The 26321-nt window shown below is 36.8% G+C and overlaps 1 protein-coding gene across 1 annotated transcript in view; it reads right to left on the reverse strand.

Annotated features, from left to right (window-relative positions):
* Positions 1 to 26321, reverse strand: part of SRBD1 (S1 RNA binding domain 1) — a 222921-nt gene that overhangs the window by 18062 nt on the left and 178538 nt on the right. Inside the window, exons 18-20 of the mRNA XM_025354851.1 lie at positions 11785 to 11891; positions 10374 to 10550; positions 6068 to 6247 (exon numbers count right to left, since the gene is read on the reverse strand). Coding sequence (XP_025210636.1) covers positions 6068 to 6247; positions 10374 to 10550; positions 11785 to 11891 — 464 coding nt within the window. The remainder of the gene's footprint in view (positions 1 to 6067; positions 6248 to 10373; positions 10551 to 11784; positions 11892 to 26321) is intronic.

The following is a 26321-nucleotide window of genomic DNA, read 5'->3' on the forward strand; positions in this document are numbered from 1 at the left end:
GTGACACAGATCTAGTTCAAATCTTGGTTCTACTAGCTAAGTTAGCTTAGACAATTTACTTACCCTATCTGAGACTGTATACTTGAAGAAGTGGGAATAATAATAGTACCATAGTACCAACCTCATAGGGTTGCTGTGTAAGGTTTAAACATGATGATGCTTCTAACATGCTTGGTAATGAGGAAGTAGTCATTGAAAGTTGTTTGTACTGGACCATTAACTATTCCAAAGCTGGCCTGAGCTATATTTTTCTGTCTCCAATCTTTTAAGTGCCTCTTTCTACAGAATGAAATCCTTAAAAACCTAGCCTAAATGTAACCTTCTGCATAAAACTTTACAAGATTCCCCTATCTGGAAATGAGTTCTTTTTCCTGGGAGCAACCTTTATGCTTCACAAAGGGTACTTTCTAATTGTTCAGCACTACTGTGATATCTGTGAATGTAAGTTTTATCCTCCCCAAGGAGTTATTGGGCTCCTTGAGAGTATAGTCACCTCTATTCATTTTTATATACTTCAGCCCCTACCACAGTGCTCTATACATTCTAAGTGATGAATAAAGTCATCACCAACAAAATTCAGAGTAATTATTAAAATAAAGAACACAAAGAATATGGGGAACACTGAACTGATGATCTTAGAGATGAGGGCTCTTAAGACACAACTTGCATAAAAACCAAAAAAAGTTTTACTTCATAACAATTAAACATTCATATTTCAAAAACGTAACATTATAAGCAGATACAAAAGGTGAACAAGTAGAAAAACAATGCCAGTCCATAAAACAAAGGGCTTTAATATACAAAGAACTCATACATAAGGCTTTTTAAAAATTATATAAATAATAAACATAAACAAAAAAGTTGACTTTCTTTAAACCACTAAATAACTCAGGCTATAAAATATCATAATCTCAATTTTCCTAAAAACACATATGAGACAGACTACCATAAACACGAAAGGAAAGACGTAATCATGTTACATTTTGATGTATTTGTGTGGGTGATATTATGGAAGGGTGACATTAAAGGCATTTAATTTCCAATAGTTTTCTGATACAACTAAAACATGAAATGTACTGCAACAAAAATTCTTTTAATAGAACTGAAATCAAACCAATGATGACCTAACCACATCTTAAATGGGCTTTTTTTCTTCCCTGGGAAGACACTTGTATGAGAATATATAGAGAGTATGAACGACCTATGATGGGTGATGTTTAAACTAAGCGTACTTGATAGCCAGAAATTGCTATCGCAGTTCCAAACTGGATGATGGGGATGGCAAGATAAATTGCTAATTTCATCTCTAGGTTTAACACTTGATCTTAGCCAAAAGGCTGAGAAGCGATAATCTCTAGGTTTTAAAGGTCAGGGGTTGGACTGCAACAGAAGAAATTTCCCATTAACTAGTTCACAAATACCTTCCTTCTGAGAGACAAGCACAGTTCCAAAGGAAACAGACAGAAGGGTGAAGTCACTAGCAGGGCATTTATATTTCACATGCAGAAACTGGACCATATAAAAGTTGGCCAAAAAAAGTCCTGTTTAACAGGAGAAATTCAAGATTTTTCAGGTTTGAACACTGCTGATGGCATTATAAATCAGTGTGTTACTTGGTGATGTATTTCAAGAGCCACAGAAACTTTCAGGCCCTTTAATAGAGTAATTCTACTTCTAGGAATGCATCATAATGAACCACTATTAGCGCTACTATAGCTAAAATAAGTTACAGTTCAATCACTTGATGAAACATTAAGCTTTTAATGAGAGGGATATGTAGAAACAAAAAACAGTGCTTACAATAGAAAGCAAATTGACAAAAATTGAGAAACTTCTAAACCATATTATAATCAGATTATGGAAACAAACAAAAACATACATTATAAAAGATACTGGCTGGATGCAGTGGCTCACGCCTGTAATCCCAGCACTTTGGGAGGCCGAGTAGGAGGACTGCCTAAGCGCAGGAGTTCAAGACTAGCCTGGGCAACATGGTGAAGCCCGTTTCTACTAAAAATACAAAAATTAGCTGGGCATGGTGGCACAGCACATGCCTGTAGTCCCAGCTATTTGGGGCTGAGGTGGGAGGATTGCTTGAGCTCAGGAGGTTGAGGCTGCAATGAGCCAAGATCACACCACTGCACTCCTGCCTGTGTGACAAAAGTGAGACCCTGTCCACATTCCCTCCGATCCCCACCCGCCCCTAAAAAAGATAGTGATTTACACGGAACAAAATAATGTAGTCCCCATGTACAGCTCAGAATTACTGCAAGAAGTCTATGAAACCCTATGCACATATGCATCTTCTCATCAAACACTAAAAAGACAATTACTATGGAACCACAATTTTTTTACATTAAAAAAAAATCAGAACCATGTCCCAAAGTTGAGAACAAGACAAGGATATCTGCTCTCACCATTCCTATTCAACACTGTACTGAAGGTCCCGGCCATTGCAATAGGCAAAAAGAAAAAAAGAAAAAAGAATAAAGTAAAGAAAAATAAGAAGCATGAAGATTAAAATGGAGGAAGTAAGGTTTAATATAGTTACTGATGACATAACTGCTTATATAGGAGAACTTAAGGAATCTACAAATACCTAGTAGAACTAGTAAGTGAATTTAACAAGTCTGCAGGATATAAGGTTATTATACAAAACTCATATTTTTATATATTAGCAACAAACAAGTAGAAGCAAATTTTAAAAACTCCATTTACAATAGTGTTGAAAAACATATAATACATTTAATAAAACACATGCAAAACCTGTACACTGAAAACTAAAAGACACTGCTTAGAGAAATAAGACCTAAATAAATGCTAAGATATAATAAGTTCATGGACCAAAAGAATTGATAAATATTATTAAGACAGCAATAAGACATTTCTTTTGGTCTCTAAAAAAAAGAGGTAAACCACAAACTAGGAAAAAATATTCATGAATCATATATTTGACAAAGTACATTTTTATATATGCAGGATATATTAAAAACCCCCAAAACTCAATAATAAAAGGGCAAACAATTCAATTAGAAAATGGCCAAATAATATGAACAAATATTTCACAAAGAAGATATACAAATGACTAGTAAGCACATTAGAAAGTGTTCAATGTTGCCAGGGAAATGCAAATTAAAACCACGTAGATCTTTCTACACGCATTAGAATGGCTAACAACTACCTAACATCATATGACAAAAATGCGAGGCAACCAGAATTCTCATGGTGAAAGTGTAAAATGTGAAATGGTACAACCAGAGGGATTCTAAGAAAACTAAACTTTCATCAGACTTCATGACTTATCAATTCCTCTCCTAGGTATTTTTCTAAGATAAATGAAAACAAAGGTCAAAGGCAACAAAAAAACTGTGCAAGAATATTCACAGCAGTTTTACTCAGAATGGCCAAAGACTGGAAATAAGCAAGGTTCATGTGATATTGGGAAATACATATCTGGCTTTCCTCCCATTTCCCTGCAAAAAGCTCCTAAAACCTTTGGGATCTCCAGAGTGATAGATAAGAGTGTATTTTGTATGACATGACTGGTAGCTGGGGTCCCCTAGATAGCTTCACAATAGGAGACGGTCACCAGAAAAACCAAACAAGTGAGTAGAGGGGTTGTCACTTTCGGCTCCAGACCCTCAACCTCCAGGGCGGGGAGAAGGGATGAAAGTTGAGTTGATCACTAACAGTCAATGATTCAATCGTGCCTATGTAATGAAACCTACTAAAAACCCAAAAGCCTGGGTTCCAATGAGCTTCTAGAGAGCTCAACACCTGGAGGTTCCTAGAGGGTAGTATGCCTACGCAGAAGTTCCACATCCTTCCTCCCATATGCCTTTCCCCTCTACCTTTCCCTATACATCTTCTCCATCTGGCTGTTCATCTGTATCCTTTGTAATATCCTTTATAATAAATGGATGAACATTAAGTAGATGTTTCCCTGAGTTCTGTAAACTGGCAAATCAATTGAACTCCAGGGTCGTAGGAATCCTGAAGTTATAGGTCACAAACCAGGCGCCTGAAGTCGGGAGTAATCTTATAGTACTGAACCCTCAACCTGTGGGATCTGACACTATCTCCAGGTAGACAGTGTCAGAAATTAACTGAATTAGAGGACACCCAGGTGATGTCTGCTGGATAATCTGCTGCAGAATTGACTGGTTGGAGGGGAGAAATCCCTACATATTTTGGTGACCAGAGGCCACAGAAGTGTTCTACGTTGTACCGAATGTAGAGAGTATAAAAAAACAGTTTGGTATTTCCTGTACCTCTTAGATTAATACGAAAATAGATTAACAGGAAAATAGATAAGCTGTGGTATATTCACACAATGGAATATAACTAAGCAATAAAAAATAAGCTACTGATACTTGTTACAACACAGATAAATCGCTAAATATGATGCTGAAAGAAGCCTTACACAGATGAGTACAACTGTATGGTAGAGGAAGAAAACTAATCCTTGGTAGAAAAAAATCAAAACAAGTAGTTACCTCTGGGAGGCTGCGGCAGTAACTGATTGGAAAAGGTATAATGGAACGTTTTCAAATAGAAATGTTCCTGATCTCAACAGCAGTTTGGTTACACAGATGTAGGTATTTGTCAAAATTCAGCTAATACAAACTTAAAATTTAATTGTATGTAAATGTGACCTCAAAAGAAAAAAATTGTAAAGAATTATCAAATTGTAGTTAATTATTTGAATGTTGACGTATTTAGTGCAAAGTGTACCAATGTCTGCAACCTTCTTCGGAATGCATCAAAAACATAAGATGGGCCAGGTGCAGTGGCGCATGCCTGTAATCCCAGCTCTTTGGGAGGCCAAGGTGGGCGGATCACTCCAGTCCAGGAGTTTGAAACCAGCCTGGACAACATAGCGAAACTCCGTCTCTACTAAAAATATAAAAAATTAGCCAGACCGTGGTGCTGTACACCTGTAACTCCAGCTACTCAGGAGGCTGAGGCGCGAGAATCACTTGAACCCAGGAGGCAGAGGTTGCTGTGAGCCAAGATCACACCACTGCACTGGATGACAGAAAGACCTTGTCTCAAAAACAAAACAGAACAAAACAAAACAAAAAAGATGGATGGACAAGTAGATGGATATGTAGAAAAACAAATATAGTAAAACGTTAATGATAAAATCTAGGTGTGGCTATATAGGAATTCACTGTAAAATTTTTGTTTCCAATTTTTCTGTATGGTTAAATTTTTTCATCATAAAACTTTTGGGGGAAATCACGAACCAGCTGGATGTTGACAGAATATTATTTTTTACTTCTTTTTTCTAAGTTTTCTATAATATACTATAGTCTTTTAAAATATTTTTAAAAGAAAGCAAATTAATGACCTAATGACATTTACTAAAATAATCAAATACAAGTGATTTTAAAACAAAAATCTCATTTTAGATTCAATAAAAGTCAAAATATTCACTATATTTCTTATACTGTCATATAATTCAGTAAGAATCTTTTAAAAATGTCATTATGTAGCAAGTCACTGTTTTTGAACTAATTAAAAAAATTTAAAACTAATTAAATATGCTATTAAAAAGTTTTTTCTTTTTATGCCTTAAACTTCCCTTATACTCAAAAGCTTCCCCCATGTCATTCTGTTAATGTATACTCACTAAAAGTACATCATTTCTTAGATTTTAATAACCAATAACCAATAAAAATATTACTTAAGAAAGCTGAGTTGGCTGTATACTTTCAAAAGGGTTTTATCTTTAGAAAAGCACAAGTTTTATGCCAGGTTCTAGTCAGTTGTGTCTTGTTAATTTCCAAAACAAACAGAGGGGAGTGCCATGCAATTTCCATTACACACACTTCACCATTAGTATCAGGGTTTATTAGCTTGACAATGCTCCAGGAGTAATGGCTTCATTCCTCACTGAAATAAAATAATGTGCCACATAACTCAGCAATGCAGAACTTCTGAAAAATGTTGTCACATTAAACATGGTCATATTTTTCAGTTTCCATTATGCCAAAACAAAGGCCATTTGCTGTAAAGAACTCACTCTGGATATGGAGAATTTCCACATGGGCCTCAGACTTACCTCATTGCTATGTCATATGATTCTGGATGAATACAAGTTTGGTCCAAAGGATTTGGCTTCAGTAAAACATTCACTGCAGTTTTGCTCTTCTTTTTGCCCTGCTTCTCATTTGTGACCTCAATGTCTGCTGAAGATGTAACAGCAACTCCTTGAATTTGGCCTGAAGATTCAGTTTGCTGACTATGTAAAACCAGAAAAAACCACATTTATAAAAAGGGGAAGGTTGGGCAGAAAAGTCTTCAAATTAAAATGTGCTTATTTCTCTGTCATACAAATATGCAAAAACAGCAACCAGATTCTGACCTTTCGCTTCATAGAAACTACCACTTATTTGTTTAAATCACTGGGAAAAGGGCTTTCTGTTACTTAAAGCCAAAAACATTCTTAACTGATTGTCTGTATAACTGGCATTCTAGGAGAGAAAAGAGGAAAATGTAGGGAAACAAAATAATATTTCTCAGAGCTAAGAAAAACAAGCTCTCAAAAGAATCTATTGAGTGTAGAACAGGATGAACAAAAAAAGACTCATACTTGGCTAAGCGCAGTGGCTGACGCCTGTAATCCCAACACTTTGGGAGGCCAAGGCGGGCAGATCACCTGAGGTCATGAGTTCAAGACCAGCCTGGCCAACATGATGAAACCCTGTCTCTACTAAAAATTTAAAAATTAGCTGGCTGTGGTGGTGCATGCCTGTAGTCCCAGCTACTTGGGAGGCTGTGGCAGGAGAATCGCTTAAACCTGGGAAGCAGAGGTTGCAGTGAGCTGAGATCTTGCCATTGCATTCCAGTTTGGGCAACAGAGGGACAGACTGTCTCAAAAAAAAGAAAAGAAAAAGACTCATACTTGATGTATCATGGATAAACTTTACAATATAAATAATTTTTAAAATTCTAAAAGGCTTTCAAGAAAGAAAATTAAAACATTACTTAAAAAAGATCTGGAATCAGGCTAGCATCAGATTTCTCACTGGCAAACATCAGATGTCAGAACATAGTGGAACAATATCTTAAAAGTTCTAAGAGAAAATGATTTTGAATTTAGAATCACATACCTAGTCAAATTAGCATTTGAGTAAGAGGGCAAATTGAAATCGTTTGCAGGTATGTAAGGACTTAAGTATAACCCATACAACCTCTCTAAAAAGAATTTCTTAAGGATTAATTCTAGCAAAAACCAATAAATCGAAGAAAAATGATAATATGAATTACAAGAAACCATGTAGAAACCACAAAAACTGATTAAATTAAGTAAATGCTAATGAATGATGTAAATATATATACATTATGTGTATATACACACATACAGTATGTGTATATATATGCTAAAATATACATCTATAAAAATACATATTTTTATATAGAGAGGAGTGTGTATAGTATATGTGTATATTATATACACATATACACATGCATATGGTGTATATATGTATATGTACACACGCATAGTGTGTATATGTACAGACACATGAATAGTGTATATGTACAGACAGATGCATATAGTGTATATGCAAAGACACATATAGTGTATGTATATGTACAGACACACGCATATAGTGTGTGTATATGTACAGACACATGCATATAGTGTGTGTCTATGTAAAGATGCATATAGGGTGTGTATATGTACAGACAGACGCATATAGTGTGTGTATATGTACAGACAGACGCATATTGTGTGTGTATATGTAAAGATGCATATAGTGTGTGTATGAGGGGAGGGGAGGGGAGGGGAAGGAAGGAGAGGGGAGGGGAGGGGAGGGGAGGACTGAAACTAAAATCCCAGGTCGTCTTATCATGGGAGGTAGACAGAGTTGAAGAGAGAAAGATTGGGAAGGATACTGTTTCTAGTCGTCTCTAAGAGGGCAGAGACACCTATTAACTCCAGAGGTCAGTCCAAAACAAATTTAAGGATGATCATCAGAAGAATAGAAGATGTGCAACTTTGAAATCACTAAGGAGAGATAAAGATGAGATGAGATAACAAGGAAACAGAAAACTTATTAACTGATAAATCTAATAAATAGCCTAAAAGGAAAAGAAGAATCAGAAAGCATGATGGAGGCAAAATACATAGGAAGAATAAGCCCAAACATATAAATAAATACAACAAATGTGAATGTATTAATATCAGATTGAGTAAAACCATGAAATCTAGCTATATGTTTCTAAGAGCCACATCAAAAATGTCATAGAAAGTATAAAAATTAGAAAAAAAAAAACCAGGCATATTTTGAAAAGGCAAATATAGTAACATTGCTAGCAAATAAATTTCAAGCAAAAAACATTAAATGTGGTAGCAATATTCCATTCTGAATAAACCTATGAACTATTCAGGAGATGTAACAGTCACAAATCTTCAAGCACCTAATTATCAGCTGGAAAAATACAAGGCTTTAAAACAAGCTCAATATTCATCAATAAGACACTGATTAGACTAAATTATAGCTCATCCATACAATTAAATATTATGCAGACAATATAAAGAATAAAAAGTTAGAAATCTATATGTAATAATTTGGAAAGAGATCCAGAAGACTGAAACAAATAAAGCAAGTTTCAAATAGTTGCAGAGCCTGATCCCTTGTGTATACATTTTTAAAATAATAAACATATACAAACAAGGTGACATAACTGTAAATTTACTTTCTGGAAGCAACATATAAGAAACTTTTTCAAGTGAGACTTGAGAGGCGTCTTTGACTTTTTGTTCTTTTTTTATACTGTGAGTTTTTTTGGTGCTTTTTGGGTTTGTCTGTTTTTGAGATAGATAGGATCTTGCTCTGTCTCCAGGCTGGAGTGCAGTGGCATGATCTTGGCTCACTGCAACCTCCACCTCCTGGGTTCGAGTAGTTCTCCTGTCTCAGCCTCCTGGGTAGCTGGGATTACAGGTGAGCACCACCACACGCAGCTAATTTTTGTATTTTTAGTAGAGACAGGGTTTCGCCACGTTGGCCAGGCTGGCCTGACCTCAGGTGATCAACCACTCCTGGCCTATGCTGTGTTTTCTAACCAAGTGTTCAAAGAACATGTAAACTAACAAAAACAGAATCATTTTATCTTCAATTTTTTTCAGTGCTGGCTTCTAGGTTTCATGATCTATTTAGAAAGAATTTCCATCACTCTAATGCTCTGCAATATTTCCCCATGTTTTCTTCTGGTGCTTTTACAGTTTTACTTTTTTTTTTACATTTAAGTCTATGATAAACCTGTAATGTATTTGGGCATAGGAGTGAGAAGTGGCGCTATAGCTTCCTTCACACATATTGAATTACTGACAGTTGTCATAATATCACTTGTTAGATAATTAATCAATTTTACCCTACCATTTGAAATGTCACCTTTACTATAAACTAAATTCTAACTATGTTTTGGTGGATTTCAGACCTTATTCTGTGCTATTCCTACATCAAAAGCAAACTGTTTAATTACCACAGCTTTATAATATATTCTAGTGAGGCTTAATCAGTCTTTTCCAGAATAAAGGTTATCTTCCATATGACCTCTATTATAATTTTGTCAAAAGAAAAAAGTACATATGAATTAACCAGGTAGTCCCAAAGTAGTAGACACGTAAATGTTCTTTCATGATTATACCATGCTAAGAAGTTTATCTAACAAGCTTTTGTGCTTTCAGGATTAGAAAGTAAAGAAATTTAGCTCTTGATACACACAACTGATAATCAACGCTTTGATCCATTTTCAGTGAGGAGGGAGTGGGGAAACATATCTATGCTTAGGGAACAGCTATGTCAATATAAAGTGGTCACTTTGAAGTCACCATTGTCACCTCATCTTGTACCAGTCCTTCCTATTTGCTATGCTCCAACTGTGTGCGCCTTTCCCTCATTTCCTGAATACATCAAAGTTGGTCCTGTCTTAGGACTGTGCACACTTAGTGTTCACTTTTCCTGGAATGCTTTCTTTCTGATACTTGGGTGGCATTTCATTCAAAACTCTGCTCAAATAAGTTTTCAAAAAATAACGAATCTAAAGTAGTTGTATTACTCCCCTAAGACAGTGTCACATATCCCTGCTTCAATTTTTATAGCACTTCTTGCCTTCTGAAACTACTAATTTTACTAGTTTGCTTATTGTCTGTATCACACGTTAAAATACAACTCCATGAGAATGCAGAATTTGCTGACTTGCTCACTGCTGTATTCCCAATGCCTACCAAAGGACACTCAACACGTATTGAATGAAGGCATGCAATGGACACTTAGAATTTACACTAATCAGTAGTAGGATAGGTAACAATAACAAGAGAGGAGGTTGACAATAGAATCAAAGTGTATACTTATAATCACCTGCAAAATGTTCGGATATACTCCTGGTTGATTCTGATGAAGCCAGCACACTGTTGGAAGGATTTTGGACCCAGTCCTTTCACTTTCTTCAGCTGTTCTCGGTTGATAAAGGGTCCATTTTTCTCGCGCCATTCAATAATATTTTTGGCTCTGTTGGCATTGAGTCCTGCAATATGCCTAATGAAAAAAAAAAAAAGGCAAACTGAAAAGAAGATATCACCTGAAAAGACAATGATATAAAACATTTGGATCATAAAAACAACTGCAATGACATATCCTCACATGTATAAGTTAAGTTAATCCAAAGGGGAGTCAAAAAAAGAAAACCAGAGGAAAAAAAAGAGTTGTGCAAGAGGAAAGAAAAAAAAAAAAAAAGACAAAACCAATAGCTGTCATAAAGATGCTGGTAAGCTGGCTAACACTGATGCAAGAAAAAAATGTTCCTCACAGTTTTTCTATATATTCATATTCCTTATGTTTCTGGATAAAGTAATAATTTGGCCTATTTTTTTCAGCATACATACAAAGTGAGTTAGAAGAAGTTATAATAGCTACAACTGTGTTGTACTACCTTTTTTGCGTGTTAGCCTGTTCTCAGTAATATAGAGCTGAACTATAGAAAGGTCCTTATCTATAATTGTCATGGTTAGTATAAATTAGATATAAAAACTATATTAGGTAGTTTCCTTGGTGTTAAAAGATTATTTCAGAGAATTTCAACTCTATTATGAAATTCCATATATGAAATTATGAAATGTTTGTAGCTGTGTTAGAAAATCAACAACTTAAAATGTAAGGGATAGTTTCTCCTATACCTGTTTCAGCGAACAAGGTCCATATCACAGAATTTCATGCTGCGTTAGCAGACTTGTGTTATAAATGCAAAACTGTGAACAAAAAAGCAGCTCTTCTAAAACCACGGGGGAAAAAAAGATTATATAACATGTGATTATACTATGATAAAAATTTTGACAGGTTTCTTGTAGAATCAGGGTAAAAATATGGTAACCATACTTTGAACCCTCAGAATTTATCTTTTGGTTACTGCCAGGTTTGACAGATGCATGCAAGAGACTTAACTAGTGAAAAATCTCTACTCTCATGTGGTGGGAAACAGCTCTTTTCCATGTTAACCTTATTTAAATTCTATTAGCAACACTAATGCACTCAATGGTTACCATATGCTCTATGCTCTTCACTTTAGACCTGCAATATTAAAAATGATAATGTGAATTGTTATAATTCTTTTCTTACATGATGTCTTCCCCTCTGATTACTTAAAGCAATGTATAAACCCATAGATGTTCTATACTTGACAACTTTATACACGTGTTCCCTTCCTCTAGCCGAGTTTGGACTGGATAGCCAGTTAAACTCGATTCTGTGATCTTCAGCCACAGATGTGTCTCACCTTAACAAAACTTCTGAACAGATGTTAATGTCCACTCCCACAAAGCTGACACATTCTTCTACAACACTGTCCAGTGTTGCCTTGAGTAAAGTCTGGGATACGTCATGCTGAAAAGACAAAGATCAAATATCAAAAGTGAAGGAGATGTAGTTCTTGGACTATTCCATTACTCTGCCTACATTACTGGTAGTTAGCTAACACACACCATGGTAAATTTCTTCATTCCTCTTAAACACACTGTTAGCAGATATAATTAAGCTGAAGTCAAGCCATCTATGGTTTCTTACTCTTTAAGCTATGCATATATACCTAATTTGAATATAATAGTACCAGTATTTTTCCCTTGCCTAAAATTCTGCCCAGAGCAGTGGCTCTCAAACTTTAGCTTGCATTAAAATCACCTGTATGGCTTGGTAACACACCCACATCCAGATTTCTGATTCAGTAGGTCTAGGGTGGGGTCTAAGAATTTGCATTCTAACAAGTTCCCGGATAATACTGTGGCTGCTAGATCAAAATGAGACATAGTCTCTATGATTTATGCATGGCCTTATAGTGTTATGGAGAAGAAAACATAAGTTATAATAGGAAGCAGTATAATAATAGTAAGACAGTAAATCAAACTTTTGTTTCATCAAATTCAAGATAGTACTGTTTATATGAAGCACCATTATTTTATACACCACTAAGGAAGAAAATAGTCAAACCATGACACATGCTTCTTATTGCTTAAATTATTTATTTATTTTAAATACTGAAAGAGCTCTTTAGACTTATTTAGAAACTGTAAGAACCATATATTATGTACAAACAAGAAAAACATAAGCAATCTAAACTGGCTAAGTTATTCCTAAAATTTCTTCACATTCAGTATTCAATTCTTCTGATCACTTTTATATTCAAAATCATAGGTGTCAAGGTTTTCCATGTAGTATTGTTTTTATACTATCAAGATCCTTGATAATGTAGCATTTCTTAAAACAGCGATCCTCTGTTGTCTCTGGGACTTTCTTTCAAGCTTCAGATGCTCATTCTTACAAGCTCTGATGATAGTAGCACTATCTTAATCTTAACAGAGGGTATTAACAGAAGAGATTTTGGACAGTAACAAAACTCCTATTCTTTTCTCAAAGGTCCTTAAATGGTTTATTATTCAATGGTTTGTTAATTAAAACAACGAAAGGTGTGCAATTCAGTCATGTCTCTAGGATTACCAACCAAGTTCATGTGGAAACTACACCATGATTTACCACAGGGACAACAGCAACTGTAGGACACTATTAAATGTAAGCTGCATTAAAATGTTAGAAAATGCGCATCTTACAATTGGTGAAATGCAATATTTTAAAGTATTTGTTGACTAATTGAAGCTAGGTTACAACAATTAATGCACTTGATGTTACTCATAATTCTAAAATTAATGATCTGTGGGACAGCAGACTTCTCTTTACCAACGTCAAGGAAAACAAGGAATATAACCTAGTAGAGTCCCCAAGTATTGTGCTTACATTATTACCATTTAATAACAGCAGAAGCTTTTGTTCTGGAAGACTGAAGGGTACAGGAGTACTTCTGTATTTCAGAGATAACTTATTGGTAACTAGCCAGGCCTCAGCTAAAAATTTTGGATGTCATTTAAAAAATCTAATAAGCAAGTATCACCATGAAAAAGATCACGAAGTAAAACCTAAGATCTTACCAAGAACTTGGTTACTCGGTTACTTTTGAGTCACAGCTTTTAAGAAGCTAGTCTTTTGTCTAAGCAGATGAAAAGCAGCAAAATGAAAAGGGAACTTTTTAAAATGAGAGGGTAGGAGATAGAATGACAATATAAAGGCAAGCACAATGATAGCAACAAGAAAAAATATCTGAGGAACACAAAACTACAAACAAACCAGAAAAAGGAAGAGTAATTGTTGAGAGCCAATGGAATAAGGGAAACAAGTTGGTACAGTACTTCCAAGCACATCAGATGCTTAGGACAGTTAAATGAGTAAGCTACAGTCTCTGCAGCAGATTATTTTGGTTGCCTATCCTAACCTCTAGTTGTCAAACCCCTTCTCTTCCTTTCAAACAGAAGCCTAACCGTGTGTCTAGCATTTATCCCATTTCTGTAAGGCCATATGCTTTGGAAAAGCTGGTCCCACCTCCGATAGACAATGGTGACTGGTTAAAATCCATGTTTTTCAAACTGAGGGTTATGATCAATTAGTGGATCATAAAATTAAATCAGTGACTTGCCACTGGCATAAAAAAATGAAGGAATAGAATAAACCACATAGAGCATATTGCATATATCCTTAACATCTAATGAACAATAGGATGAACAATGCAGCCAATTGAGACTACCATGTGTGAGGAATACAACATAAATTGGTCGGGAATAGGTATTTGGTTCACTGATATCTCATTTGATCTTCTGACACAGATTTAATGAAGAGGTTAAAGAGTAACTCTGCAGAGTTATAAGCAAAGTATGTGAGAAGTTTATCTATTGGCAAAGTGCTGATTCCTTCACCAAGTTTAGTTACAAACTTTCAGTGCATTTTTCAGAAAGAATGTTATTGAGTATAAAATTTTTCAATTCTCAGCAACTGTAATATTTTAACTGATTTAGTACAAGTAGTCCTTAAAATGAATCAATCTACATCTAGAAGAAAAAAAGACAGTGAAGTAAAACCTACAGAGGCAAGCTCAACTACCAGATTTGGAAGTGTTGACAGTGACAAAATTGAGAGAAAATGTTGACTTCAATCAGTAACCTTTGACTTGACTTGAGCCACGTTTTATATAGAAAATAATAACCATAAGACTTTAAAATAAGCTTGATTTAAAACATGGTTTTATAAATGTGCAAAACAATAAAAATGACCGACCCCAGATGTATTGTTGGTAATGATATTCTTGTAGATGACAGTGTTAAAATAAAACTTAAAACTTAAAAAACAAAATCACGTGGAACACCCCTACCACAGGGCTAAAATGAAAACAATGGAAAATACCAAATATTGATGTGAATGTGGAGCAACTGGAATGCTCAAACGATAAGTGCATTTTAGGTTACATATGCAAGGCAACGCAGTTTAATGGAGGATTTATTTTATATGGTTTAAATGTAACTTCACATAAAATTAAATCAGATATGTTTACACAATGCAAAAATGCATACTTGTTCTGAAAGGACACAAAGATAGATGTGTACCCGCCCCCCACCTGCTACACCCTTGTTCTGCTCTCTAATCTTTGCACATACCAGAGATTTCGTAAGTTCTGTGAGTACCTGGTTTTCTGCACGTACCAGAGATTTTGTTTTGCACATACCAGAGATTTTGTAAGTTCTGAGGCAAGGTCACAAGACGTGTTTAAGATAAACTCTTGCTGCCATAAACCTGCTCTCCCGCCTCAAAGTTTGAACCAAAATATCAGAAATGGCGGGAACCAATCATAGTTAGCCAAATCGCCTTGTTCAAACACTAGCCAATCATATATCTGATTTGTATAATAACTCTATGCCCACTTTTCTTAGACTATATAACATTGTTCGGAGCTCAGTGGGGGAGCTCTCCTGCCCGTCTTGTTTCACGAGCGAGGGAGAGTTCCAGGTTCGAACCTGTAATAAAGATCCTTGCTGCTTAGCTTTGACTCTGGACTCTGGTGGTCTTCTTCGGGGAATAAACGGTCTGGGCATAACAGTTCCATATACTTTAAACCAGATACATGGTAAGAGAAAAAATGGACAAATTACTAAGAACATCAAAATTGCCAAAACTGACTCAAGAAGAAATATAAAATCTGAACAAACCTATTAAGTACAGTTAATAAATAATCAAAAATCTCCCAACAAAAAAAAGTTCAGAACCATATGAATTCTACCAAACATTTCAAGAACACCAATCCTTCTCAAACTCTTTCAAAAAACAGAAGAGGAGCCAATAGTTCTTACCTATTCTATGAGGCCAGCATCACCCTGATACCAAACCCAAAGATACCTCAAGAAGAAAGAAACCTACAAATATTAATATTTCCTATGAATATCAGTTCAAAAATCCTCAACAAAATACTAATAAACTAAATCCAACAGCCTATTAAAAGGATTGACATACAAGACCTACATATAATGTATTCAGTATGTATGAACTTAAGAGCCAAACTCACATTGTTTTGATTTTAAAACAATCTCTCTTGACATTTTTAAATTTTAACTGTGAAATAATTTCAAATTTAGAAAAGGCATGCAAGAATAGTCCAAAAACTTTATTACCCTTCCTTCACATAAATACTTCAGTGTACAGTTCCAAATAACAAAAACATTGACTTACATACCCATAATACAATTATTAAAATTAGACAACATACTGATGTAATAATATCACCTAACATTCAACCCATGCTCAAATCATCAATTTTCTCAATTTTTCTTTACAGCATTTTCTTCTCAATCCATAATTCAACCCAGGATGACATACTGCATTTAGTTGCCTCATACTTTGTGCTAGGCAGCTTCCAAGATGGTTCCCAATGATCCTCAAATCCTGGTATTGATACACTTGTGGAATTCCCTCCCACTAAGTATAGACTAAGTATAGAATTCACTGATGAATCTCATCTGAATAAATTATTAAGATTATTTTACTACTCAAAATGTCCTGTTTGTGTAAAAAGGTATTTTTAATCTTGACTCAAAATTTGAAAAACACAGCTCAACCATGTACTATATATGCTCACAGCATTATCCTCATGCATTCCAGACTGAAAAAAATTCATGAACAGCCCATATCTATATATTAACTTACATCTGTTCTAAATTTTTGTATTTAGGTATTAAAAACCTATTTAAATATAAGTAAAATAGCATTTAACTTAAAATGAGTAGTAAAGGTCAGCATTATTTTGAGAAACTTATTTTGAATTACATTTAATTGTATAAGAGAGACATACATATGCCCAAACAGAAGTGATGTGTGATAAGTGCCCTTGTCATGATGAAGTAAAATGTATTTCCTAGTGTGTCAAAATCAAAAGGTAGGAAAAACAATGGTCTAAACTAATCATGGTGGTCCCATTCTATTTATTCAATAATGGCAAATGAAATGTGAGGGTAAATCTGCCAGGTACTTCAGAAAAAGACTTCACTGCCCTAAAATAGAGTGAAAAAGAATTAGCCTTTTCTTCTTTTGATTCAAGTATGACTCCCAGTAATCACTGTATCATGTGATGGGACAAGCTTGAAGAAAAGCTAACTTAGCGAGAATGGCAGGTAACATACGTTGAAAGACTGGTTCTTCATTGATATTCTTGAGGTTCTGAATTAACTAGTTCTGTACTCAGCCCCCCTGAGCATCTTGTAATAAAATTTTTTTATCATTTAATCAAGAATCCGAAATTTCCTTATTGTTCAGGCCACTTTGCGTAAGGATCTCTGATGTTTTTCTAATTGAAGCAGTCACTTTATTTAGGAGCTGAAAGTCAAGTGGCAAGACTGTGACAATGAAAACAATGACCATACTATCAAACCCCTTGAGATTTTACTGTCAGGCATTGTTGTAAGGCTTTATAATAGCATGCAAGCAAATCCTCACAATTCTAAAAAACGTACATATGACTTTATGCAGCATCTTCATATATAAGATTTTTTTCTAAGGAAATAGCAAGACACTTGCACAAAGGGGTGTGTATGTGTGTACAATCTAAATATCCACATAGAGATGACTCGTACAAATAAAGTGTGCAACAGCCCCACAATGAATAATTCTGATGCCATTAAAAAACACACAGTAGGGGGTGGCTGGCAAGATGGTCGAATAGGAACAACTCCAGTCTGCAGCTCCCAGCCAGATCAATGCAGAAGGCAGGTGATTCTGCATTTCCAACTGAGGTACCTGGCTCATCTCACTGGGACTGGTTAGATAGTGAGTACAGCCCGTGGAGGGCAAGCAGAAGCAGGGTGGAAAGCGCAAGGAGTCTGGGAACTCACCTTGAAAGTGCAAGGAGTCAGGGAACTCCCTCCCCCCACCAGCCAAGGGAAGCTGTGAGGAACTGTGCTGTGAGGGACTGTGCCGTGAGGAACGGTACACTCTGGCCCAGATACTAAGCTTTTCCCATGGTCTTTGCAACCCACAGACCAGATTACCTTGGGTGCCTACCCCACCAGGGCCCTGCGTTTCAAGCACAAAACTGGGCAGCCATTTGGGCAACACTGAGCTAGCGGCAGGAGTTTTTTTTTTTCATACCTCAGTGGTGTCTGGAATGCCAGTGAGCAGAACCAATCACTCCCCTGGAAAGGGGGCTGAAGTCAGGGAGCCAAGTGGTCTAGCTCAGTGGATCCCACCCCCATGGAGCTCAGCAAGCTAAGATCCACTGGATTGAAATTCTCGCTGCCAGCACAGCAGTCTGAAGTCAACCTGGGATGCTAGAGATTGGTGGGGGGAGGGGCACCCATCATTACTGAGGCTTGAGTAGGCAGTTTTCCCTTCATAGTGTAAACAAAGCTGCAAGGAAGTCTGAACTAGGTGGAGCCCACAGCAACTCTGCAAAGCCACTGTAGCCATACTACCTCTCTAGATTCCTCCCCTCTGGGCAGGGCATCTCTGAAAGAAAGGCAGCAGGCCCAGTCAGGGGCTTATAAATAAAACTCCCATCTCCCTGGGACAGAGCACCTGGGGGGAAGGCGCAGCTGTGGGTGCAGCTTCAGCAGACTTAAATGTTCCTGCCTGCCGGCTCTGAAGAAAACAGCGGATCTCCCAGCACAGCTCTAGAGCTCTGCTAAGGGACAGACTGCCTCCTCAAGTGGGTCCCTGATCCCCAGGCCTCCTGACTGGGAGACACCCTCAGCAGGAGTCAACAGACACCTCATACAGGAGAACTCCAGCTGGCATCTGGCAGGTGCCCCTCTGAGACGAAGCTTCCAGAGGAAGGAACAGGCAACAATCTTTGTTGTTCTGCAGCCTCCACTGGTGATACCCAGGCAAACAGGGTCTGGAGTGGACCTCCAGCAAACTCCAGAAGACCTGCAGCAGAGGGGCCTATTAGAAGGAAAACTAACAAACAAAGGAATAGCATCAACATCAACAAAATGGACGTCCACACAAAATCCCCATCCAAAGGTCACCAACATCAAAGACCAAAGGTAGATAAATCCACAAAGATGAGGAAAAACCAGCACAAAAAGGCTGAAAATTCCAAAAACCAGAATGCCTCTTCTCCTCTAAAGGATCACAACCCCTCGCCAGCAAGGGAACAAAACTGGATGGAGAATTAATTTGATGAATTGACAGAAGTAGGCTTCAGAAGGTGAGTAATAACAAACTACTCTGAGCTAAAGGAGCATGTTCTAACCCAATACAAGGAAGCAAAGAATGCGCTAAATGCCCCAATTAAAAGACATAGACTGGCAAATTGGATAAAGAATCAAGACCCATCGGTGGATGTGCTGTATTCAGGAGACCCATATCATGTGCAAAGACACACATAGGCTCAAAATAAAGGGATGGAGGAATATTTATCAAGGAAATGGAAAGGAAAAATAAGCAGGGGATGCAATCCTAGTCTCTAATAAAACAGATTTTAAACCAACAAAGATCAAAAAAGACAAAGAAGGGAATTACATAATGGTAAAGGGATCAATGCAACAAGAGCTAACTATCCTAAATATATATGCGCCCAATACTGGAGCACCCAGATTCACAAAGCAAGTTCCTAGAGATCTACAAAGAAATTTAGACTCCCACACAATAATAGTGGAAGACTTTAAAACCCCACTGTCAATATCAGACAGATCAATGAGACAGAAAATTAAAAAGGATATTCAGGACTTGAACTCAGCTCTGGACCAAGAAGACCTAATAGACATCTACAGAATTCTCCACCCCAAATCAACAGAATATACATTCTTCTCAGCACCACGTCACACTTATTCTAAAATTGACCACATAATTGGAAGCACAACACTCCTCAGCAAATACTAAAGAACAGAAATCATAACAGTCTCTCAGACTACAGTGCAATCAAATATAGAACTCAGGATTAAGAAACTCACTCAAAACCACACAACTACATGGAAACCGAACAACCTGCTCCTGAATGACTACTGGATAAATACCGAAATTAAGGCAGAAATAAATAAGTTCTTTGAAACCAATGAGAACAAAGACACAACATACCAGAATCTCTGGGACACAGCTAAAGCAGTGTTTAAAGGGAAATTTATAGCACTAAATGCCCACAGAAGAAAGCAGGAAAGATCTACAATTGACACCCTAACATCACAATTAAAAGAACTAGAGAAGCAACAGCAAACAAATTTAAAAGCTAGCAGAAGACAAGAAATAACTGAAGATCAGATCAGAATTGAAGGAGATACAGACACAAAAAAACTCTATTTAAAAAAAAAAAAAGGAATCCAGGAGCTGGTTTTTTGAAGATTAACAAAACAGACCACTAGCCAGACTAATAAAGAAGAACAAAGAATCAAATAGACATAATAAAAAAATGATAAAGGGCATATCACCACTGATCCCACAGAAACATAAACTACCATCAGAGAATACTATAAACACCTTTATGCAAATAAACTAGAAAATCCAGAAGAAATGGATAAATTTCTGGACACATACACCCACCCGAGACTGTACCAGGAAAAAGTCGAATCCCTAAATAGACCAATAACAAGTTCTGAAATTGAGGCAGTAATTAATAGCCTACCAAACAAAAAAAGCCCAGGACCAGATGGATTCACAGCCGAATTCTACTAGAGGTACAAGGAGGAGCTGGTACCATTCCTTCTGAAACCATTCCAAACAACAGAAAAAGAGTGACTCCTCCCTAAATCATTTAATGAGGCCAGCATCATCCTGATACCAAAACCTGGCAGAAACACTACAAAAAAAGAAAATTTCAGGCCAATATCCCTGATGAACATCGATGTAAAAACCCTGAATAAAATACTGGCAAACCGATTCCAGCAGCACATCAAAAAGCTTATCCACTAAGATCAAGTTGGCTTCATCTCTGGGATGTAAGGCTGGTTCAACAAACACAAATCAATAAACGTAATCCATCACATAAACAGAACCAATAACAAAAACATGATTATCTCAATAGATGCAGAAAAGGCCTTTGATAAAATTCAACACCCCTTCATGCTAAAAACTCTCAATAAACTAGGTATTGATGGGACATATCTCAAAATAATAAGAGCTATTTATGACAAACACACAGCCAATATCATACTGAATGGGCAAAAGCTGGAAACACTCCCTTTGAAAGCCAGCACAAGACATGTATGCCCTCTCTCACCACTCCTATTCAACATAGTATTGGAAGTTTTGGCAGGGCAATCAGGCAAGAGAAAGAAATAAAGGGTATTCAAATGGAAGAGAGGAAGTCAAATTGTCTGTCTGCAGATGATATGATTGTATATTTAGAATGTCCCATCGTCTCAGCCCAAAATCTCCTTGAGCTGATAAGCAACTTCAGCAAAGTCTCATGATACAAAATCAATGTGCAAAAATCACAAGCATCCCTATACACCAATAATAGACAGAGAGCCAAATCAAATGAACTCCCACTCACAATTGCTACAAAGAGATTAAAATACCTAGGAATACAACTTACAAGGGATGTGAAGGACCTCTTCAAGGAGAACTACAAACCACTGCTCAAGGAAGTAAGAGAGGGCACAAACAAATGGAAAAAACATTCCATGCTCATGGACAGGAGGAATCAATATTGTGAAAATGGCCATACTGTCCAAAGTAATTTATAGATTCTATGCTATCCCCATCAAGCTACCACTGACTTTCTTCAAAAAATTAGGAAAAAACTACTTTAAATTTCATATGGAACCAAAAAGGAACCCGTATAGCAAAGACAATCCTAAGCAAAAAGAACAAAGCTGGAGGCATCATGCTACCTGACTTCAAACTATACTACAAGACTACAGTAACCAAAACAGCATGGTACTGGTAGCAAAACAAATATATAGACCAATGGAACAGAAAAGAGGCCTCAGCTATAATGTCACACATCTACAACCATCTGATCTTTGATAAACCGGACAAAAACAAGCAATGGGGAAAGGATTCCCTACTTAATAAATGGTGTTGGGAAAACTGGCTAGCCATATGCAGAAAACTGAAATGGGACCCCTTCCTTACATCTTATACAAAAATTAACTCAAGATGAATTAAAGACTTAAATGTAAGACCTAAAACCATAAGAACCCTAGAAGAAAACCTAGGCAATACCATTCAGGACACAGGCATGAGCAAAGACTTCATGACTAAAACACCAAAAGCAATGACAACAAAAGCAAAAATTGGCAAATGGGATCTAACTAAACTAAAGAGCTCCTGCACAGGAAAAGAAGCTATCATCAGAGTGAACAGGCAACCTACAGAATGGGAGAAAAATTCTGCAATCTATCCTTCTGACAAAGGGCTAATATCCAGAATCTACAGGGAACTTAAACAAATTTACAAGAAAAAAACCACCCCATCAAAAAGTGGGTGAAGGATATGAACAGATACTTCTCAAAAGAAGACATTTATGCAGCCAACAAACATATGAAAAAAAGCTCATCATCACTGGTCATTAGAGAAACACATATCAAAACCACGAGATACACTCTCACGCCAGTTAGAATGGCGATCATTAAGTTAGGAAACAACAGATGCTGGAGAGGATGTGGAGAAATTGGAACACTTCAACACTGTTGGTGGGAGTGTAAATTAGTTCAACCATTGTGGAAGACAGTGTGGTGATTCCTCAAGGATCTAGAACCAGAAATACCATTTGACCCAGCAATCCCATTACTGGGTACATACTCAAAGACTACTATAAAGACACATGCACACGTATGTTTATTGCAGCACTATTCACAATAGCAAAGACTTGGAACCAACCCAAATGCCCATCAATGATAGACTGGATAAAGAAAATGTGGCACATATACACCATGGAATACTATGCTGCCATAAAAAAAAGAACGAATTCATGTCCTTTGCAGGGACATGAAGCTGGAAGCCATCATTCTCAGCGAACTAACACAGGAACAGAAAACCAAACACCGCATGTTCTCACTCATAAATGGGAGTTGAACAATGAGAACACATGGACATAGGGAGGGGAATGTCACACACTGGGGCCTGTCAGGGGGTGGAAGGTTAGGGGAGGGATAGCATTAGGAGAAATACCTAATGTAGATGATGGGTTGATGGGTGCAGCAAACCACTATGGCACATGTATACCTATGTATCAAACCTGCATGTTCTGTACATGTATTCCAGAACTTAAAGTGTAATAGAAAACAAAAACAAAACAGTAGACCAGTTACTTCACCAAAACATCCCACAAGAAAAAAGGTCCAAGTTAACACACTGAATTTAGAAGTTTTAAAAACTCCTTTAGCAGCTATGTATGTAATAGAAACTTCTGTAAGCACTGCCATCAGGTCAGCTGTAAATATAAATTTTGCCTACATTCTTCCCCAATTTTTTGCTTAGGAAAGTACTAAAGAGTTAACCGTATTTCTTTTCTTTTCTTTTTTTTTTTTTTTGAGATGAAGTCTCACCCTGTCGCCCAGGCTGGAGTGCAGAGGCACGATCTTGGCTCACCACAACCTCCACCTCCCGGGTTCAAGTGATTCTCCTGCCTCAGCCTCCTGAGTAGCTGGGATTACATGCATATGCCACCATGCCCAGCTAATGTTGTGTTTTTAGTAGAGATGGGGTTTCTCCATGTTGGTCAGGCTGGTCTTGAACTCCCGACCTCAGGTGATCCGCCCACCTCAGCCTCCCAAAGTGCTGGGATTACAGGTGTGAGCCACCGCGCCCGGCCAACACTATTTTCTAAAACTAAAATCGTATCTATTTGGTGGAAGGAATACTGAACAAAATCCCATATTGTTTCCATAATAATGTCTTTGACATTAAAGCAGAGGCATTCGTTTGCCATTCTAAAAACATTTCTAAGCAACTATTTTGTATCAGACACTGTGCAAGTTGGGCTATGTGTTCAAAGTATAGAAAAAATCATATGTATTCCATGGTCTTCAAAAAGCTCCATTTAGATTTGCTGAAAGCTGAGTTGTAACACATCACTCTACTGGCAGTAACTGGTACAAGAAGCAAGAGGGTCCCAGGACTAACAGTGCCAATAATCCCTAAGGACTTCATGCCAGGAAAAATGAACTGTTCCATTTATAAATAGAAGTTACCCAACTCTGAATTTTTGGGCAAGTTATTTGAATTGTATCAACAGTCTCTCTTTCGAATTCAAGGAAATCCTGGGACATTATATTTTTATTAAAATTTATGAGATTTTTACAAAGGAATATAAGTGATCACTTATGCTAGTCAGCTTTTGTTCTAAGGTCAGAATTCCCAAAAAATAAAACTTTATTATTCTACCACAAACTTCTGAAAAACCTGCTCAAACTGCTGTGTTTTATTTTGACCTGAAGGACTACAACTGTCTAACAACTATTATTTTTTTAAAGTCCTTCCAGATGAAACACTGTGGACTACAGTTTCTAGAGCAACAAAATTTCACTTTACATTCCCCATACTAAACTTGAAGTTTTTCCCAAAGTGGTTTTCTAGTGCAATATTCTTGAGTCTTTATTTTACTCAGTGATCATCATCCACTCACATGTCTCTTCCTGCCCCTTAGTATTGCCAAATTACAAAATGCAGCTAGAAAACCAAAGATGCAAAAAAGCTTTACAGGTGCAGGGTCACTAGGGTAAATGAAGATATACTGAATTCTTTAAAAATACAAAGAGAGTGGATGCTGAGTGCGCACATCACAAAAATAACTGTGAGGTAATGCATTTGTTAATTAGCAAGAGTTAACTATTTTGCAATGTATATGCACCTCAAAACGTCATGCTGTATGTGACAAATATATACAGTGTTATTTGTCAAATTAAAAAAAAATAAATTTAAGCTTAAACCATGAAAAAAAAGCTTTACAGGCGCAGTCTATTCAATTTCAAATAAAGCAAGTTTATGTCTTCATTTTGAATCTCTTTTTCTTTGATTGACATGTGACAGTTTTTAAAAGAGTCATCCAGACAAGTGTGTGCTGAATGACCCATGATAGACAGAACTGACAGGAGGCTGGGAAACATTTGAGAAAACAGTGTGTGCTTAAGAAAGCTCCTCCTCCAATTAATCAAATCCAGTAAACAAGAAGTCTTTATATAGTCCCTTTAAAGACAATGTTCAGCACCAAAGAAATGCTTTAGTTAACTATGTAAAAACCTATGTGTTCTAGCTCTACTGATCACAGACAAGCACATAGAACAAATAATATTGGAAGAAAACCTTGAAAAAGGTATCTTCATAAGCACATTCTTTTAAAAATACATACTTCAAACACCAGATTTTTATTTTGTAAATGCATAAACATGTAAAATAAACAACTCATTGTGCCTATAAGGCTCTGGTATTAAGATGGCAAAGGGCATCAGCACTGAAAGGATGTTTTCTAGATCCTGAAATATAGATTGAAGCATGGCCAGTGGTCATAAGAGGGAAAAAAATAAACAGGAAGACATTCTCTTTGCAAATCCTCCTCCTCTGATAAAACATATGGAAGGTATGCTGAAGACTCCTTTACTGCTAACTCAGTATTTAAGCTTCAGGTTTGCATCAACCTATTATCAATTACTCATGCCAACTTGACAGAAGGATCCTTGGGACAATGATCATCTTACTTGTTCTGCACAAGACAAATGGAAACTAGTTTTTAAAATCCAATATTCTAGGGCTTGAATAGCCTTACTCAATGGACCTTCTCGGGTATCAAATGAGTGCCCGTGTTGTTCAGTGAGGTCTCCCCACTCTGGATGGCTCCAATTCTTATGTTCCCAGGACAGTGTGTAACCCCTGGAATCTCCATTCAGCTCACAAATCTTTAGCAGCTTTTCTATCCCAGCCCTTATGCATCTTGGCTTACATATGTGCACCTTAATATTTGGCAACCAATTTTTTTTTTCAGAGAAATAAAGTCAGTTTATTCTGTCAAGGATCTCCTACCTCTAAAAACAGATAATAATTTCATAAATTTTTAAAGGGTCAATGTTCTCAGATTTCCTATACAACCAGTTATGTGTTAGAATCAATTTAATCACCTCCTTTGCAGCGCTCTCAATTAGAATGTCAAGGGTCTCCAGTTGACTTAAACTTTTGGCCCAGAGTTGTTTGTGTCAGCAAGATCTGAAATCTGATATATTCCAGAATCAAGCCTTTCTTGCCTATTTGCATTTTTTTATTATTATACTTTAAGTTCTTGGGCACATGTGCACAACATGCAGGTTTGTTACATATGTACACATGGGCCATGTTGGTTTGCTGCACCCATTCACTGGTCATTTACATTAGGTATTTCTCCTAATGCTATCCCTCCCCACTCCCCTCACCCCACAACAGGCCCTGGTGTATGATGTTCCCCACCCTGCGTCCAAGCGTTCTCACTGTTCAATTCCCACCTATGAGTGAGAACATGCAGTGTTTGATTTTCTGTCCTTGCGACAG

This window comes from Theropithecus gelada, chromosome 13 (assembly GCF_003255815.1).
Source record: "Theropithecus gelada isolate Dixy chromosome 13, Tgel_1.0, whole genome shotgun sequence".
Lineage (NCBI taxonomy): Eukaryota > Metazoa > Chordata > Mammalia > Primates > Cercopithecidae > Theropithecus > Theropithecus gelada.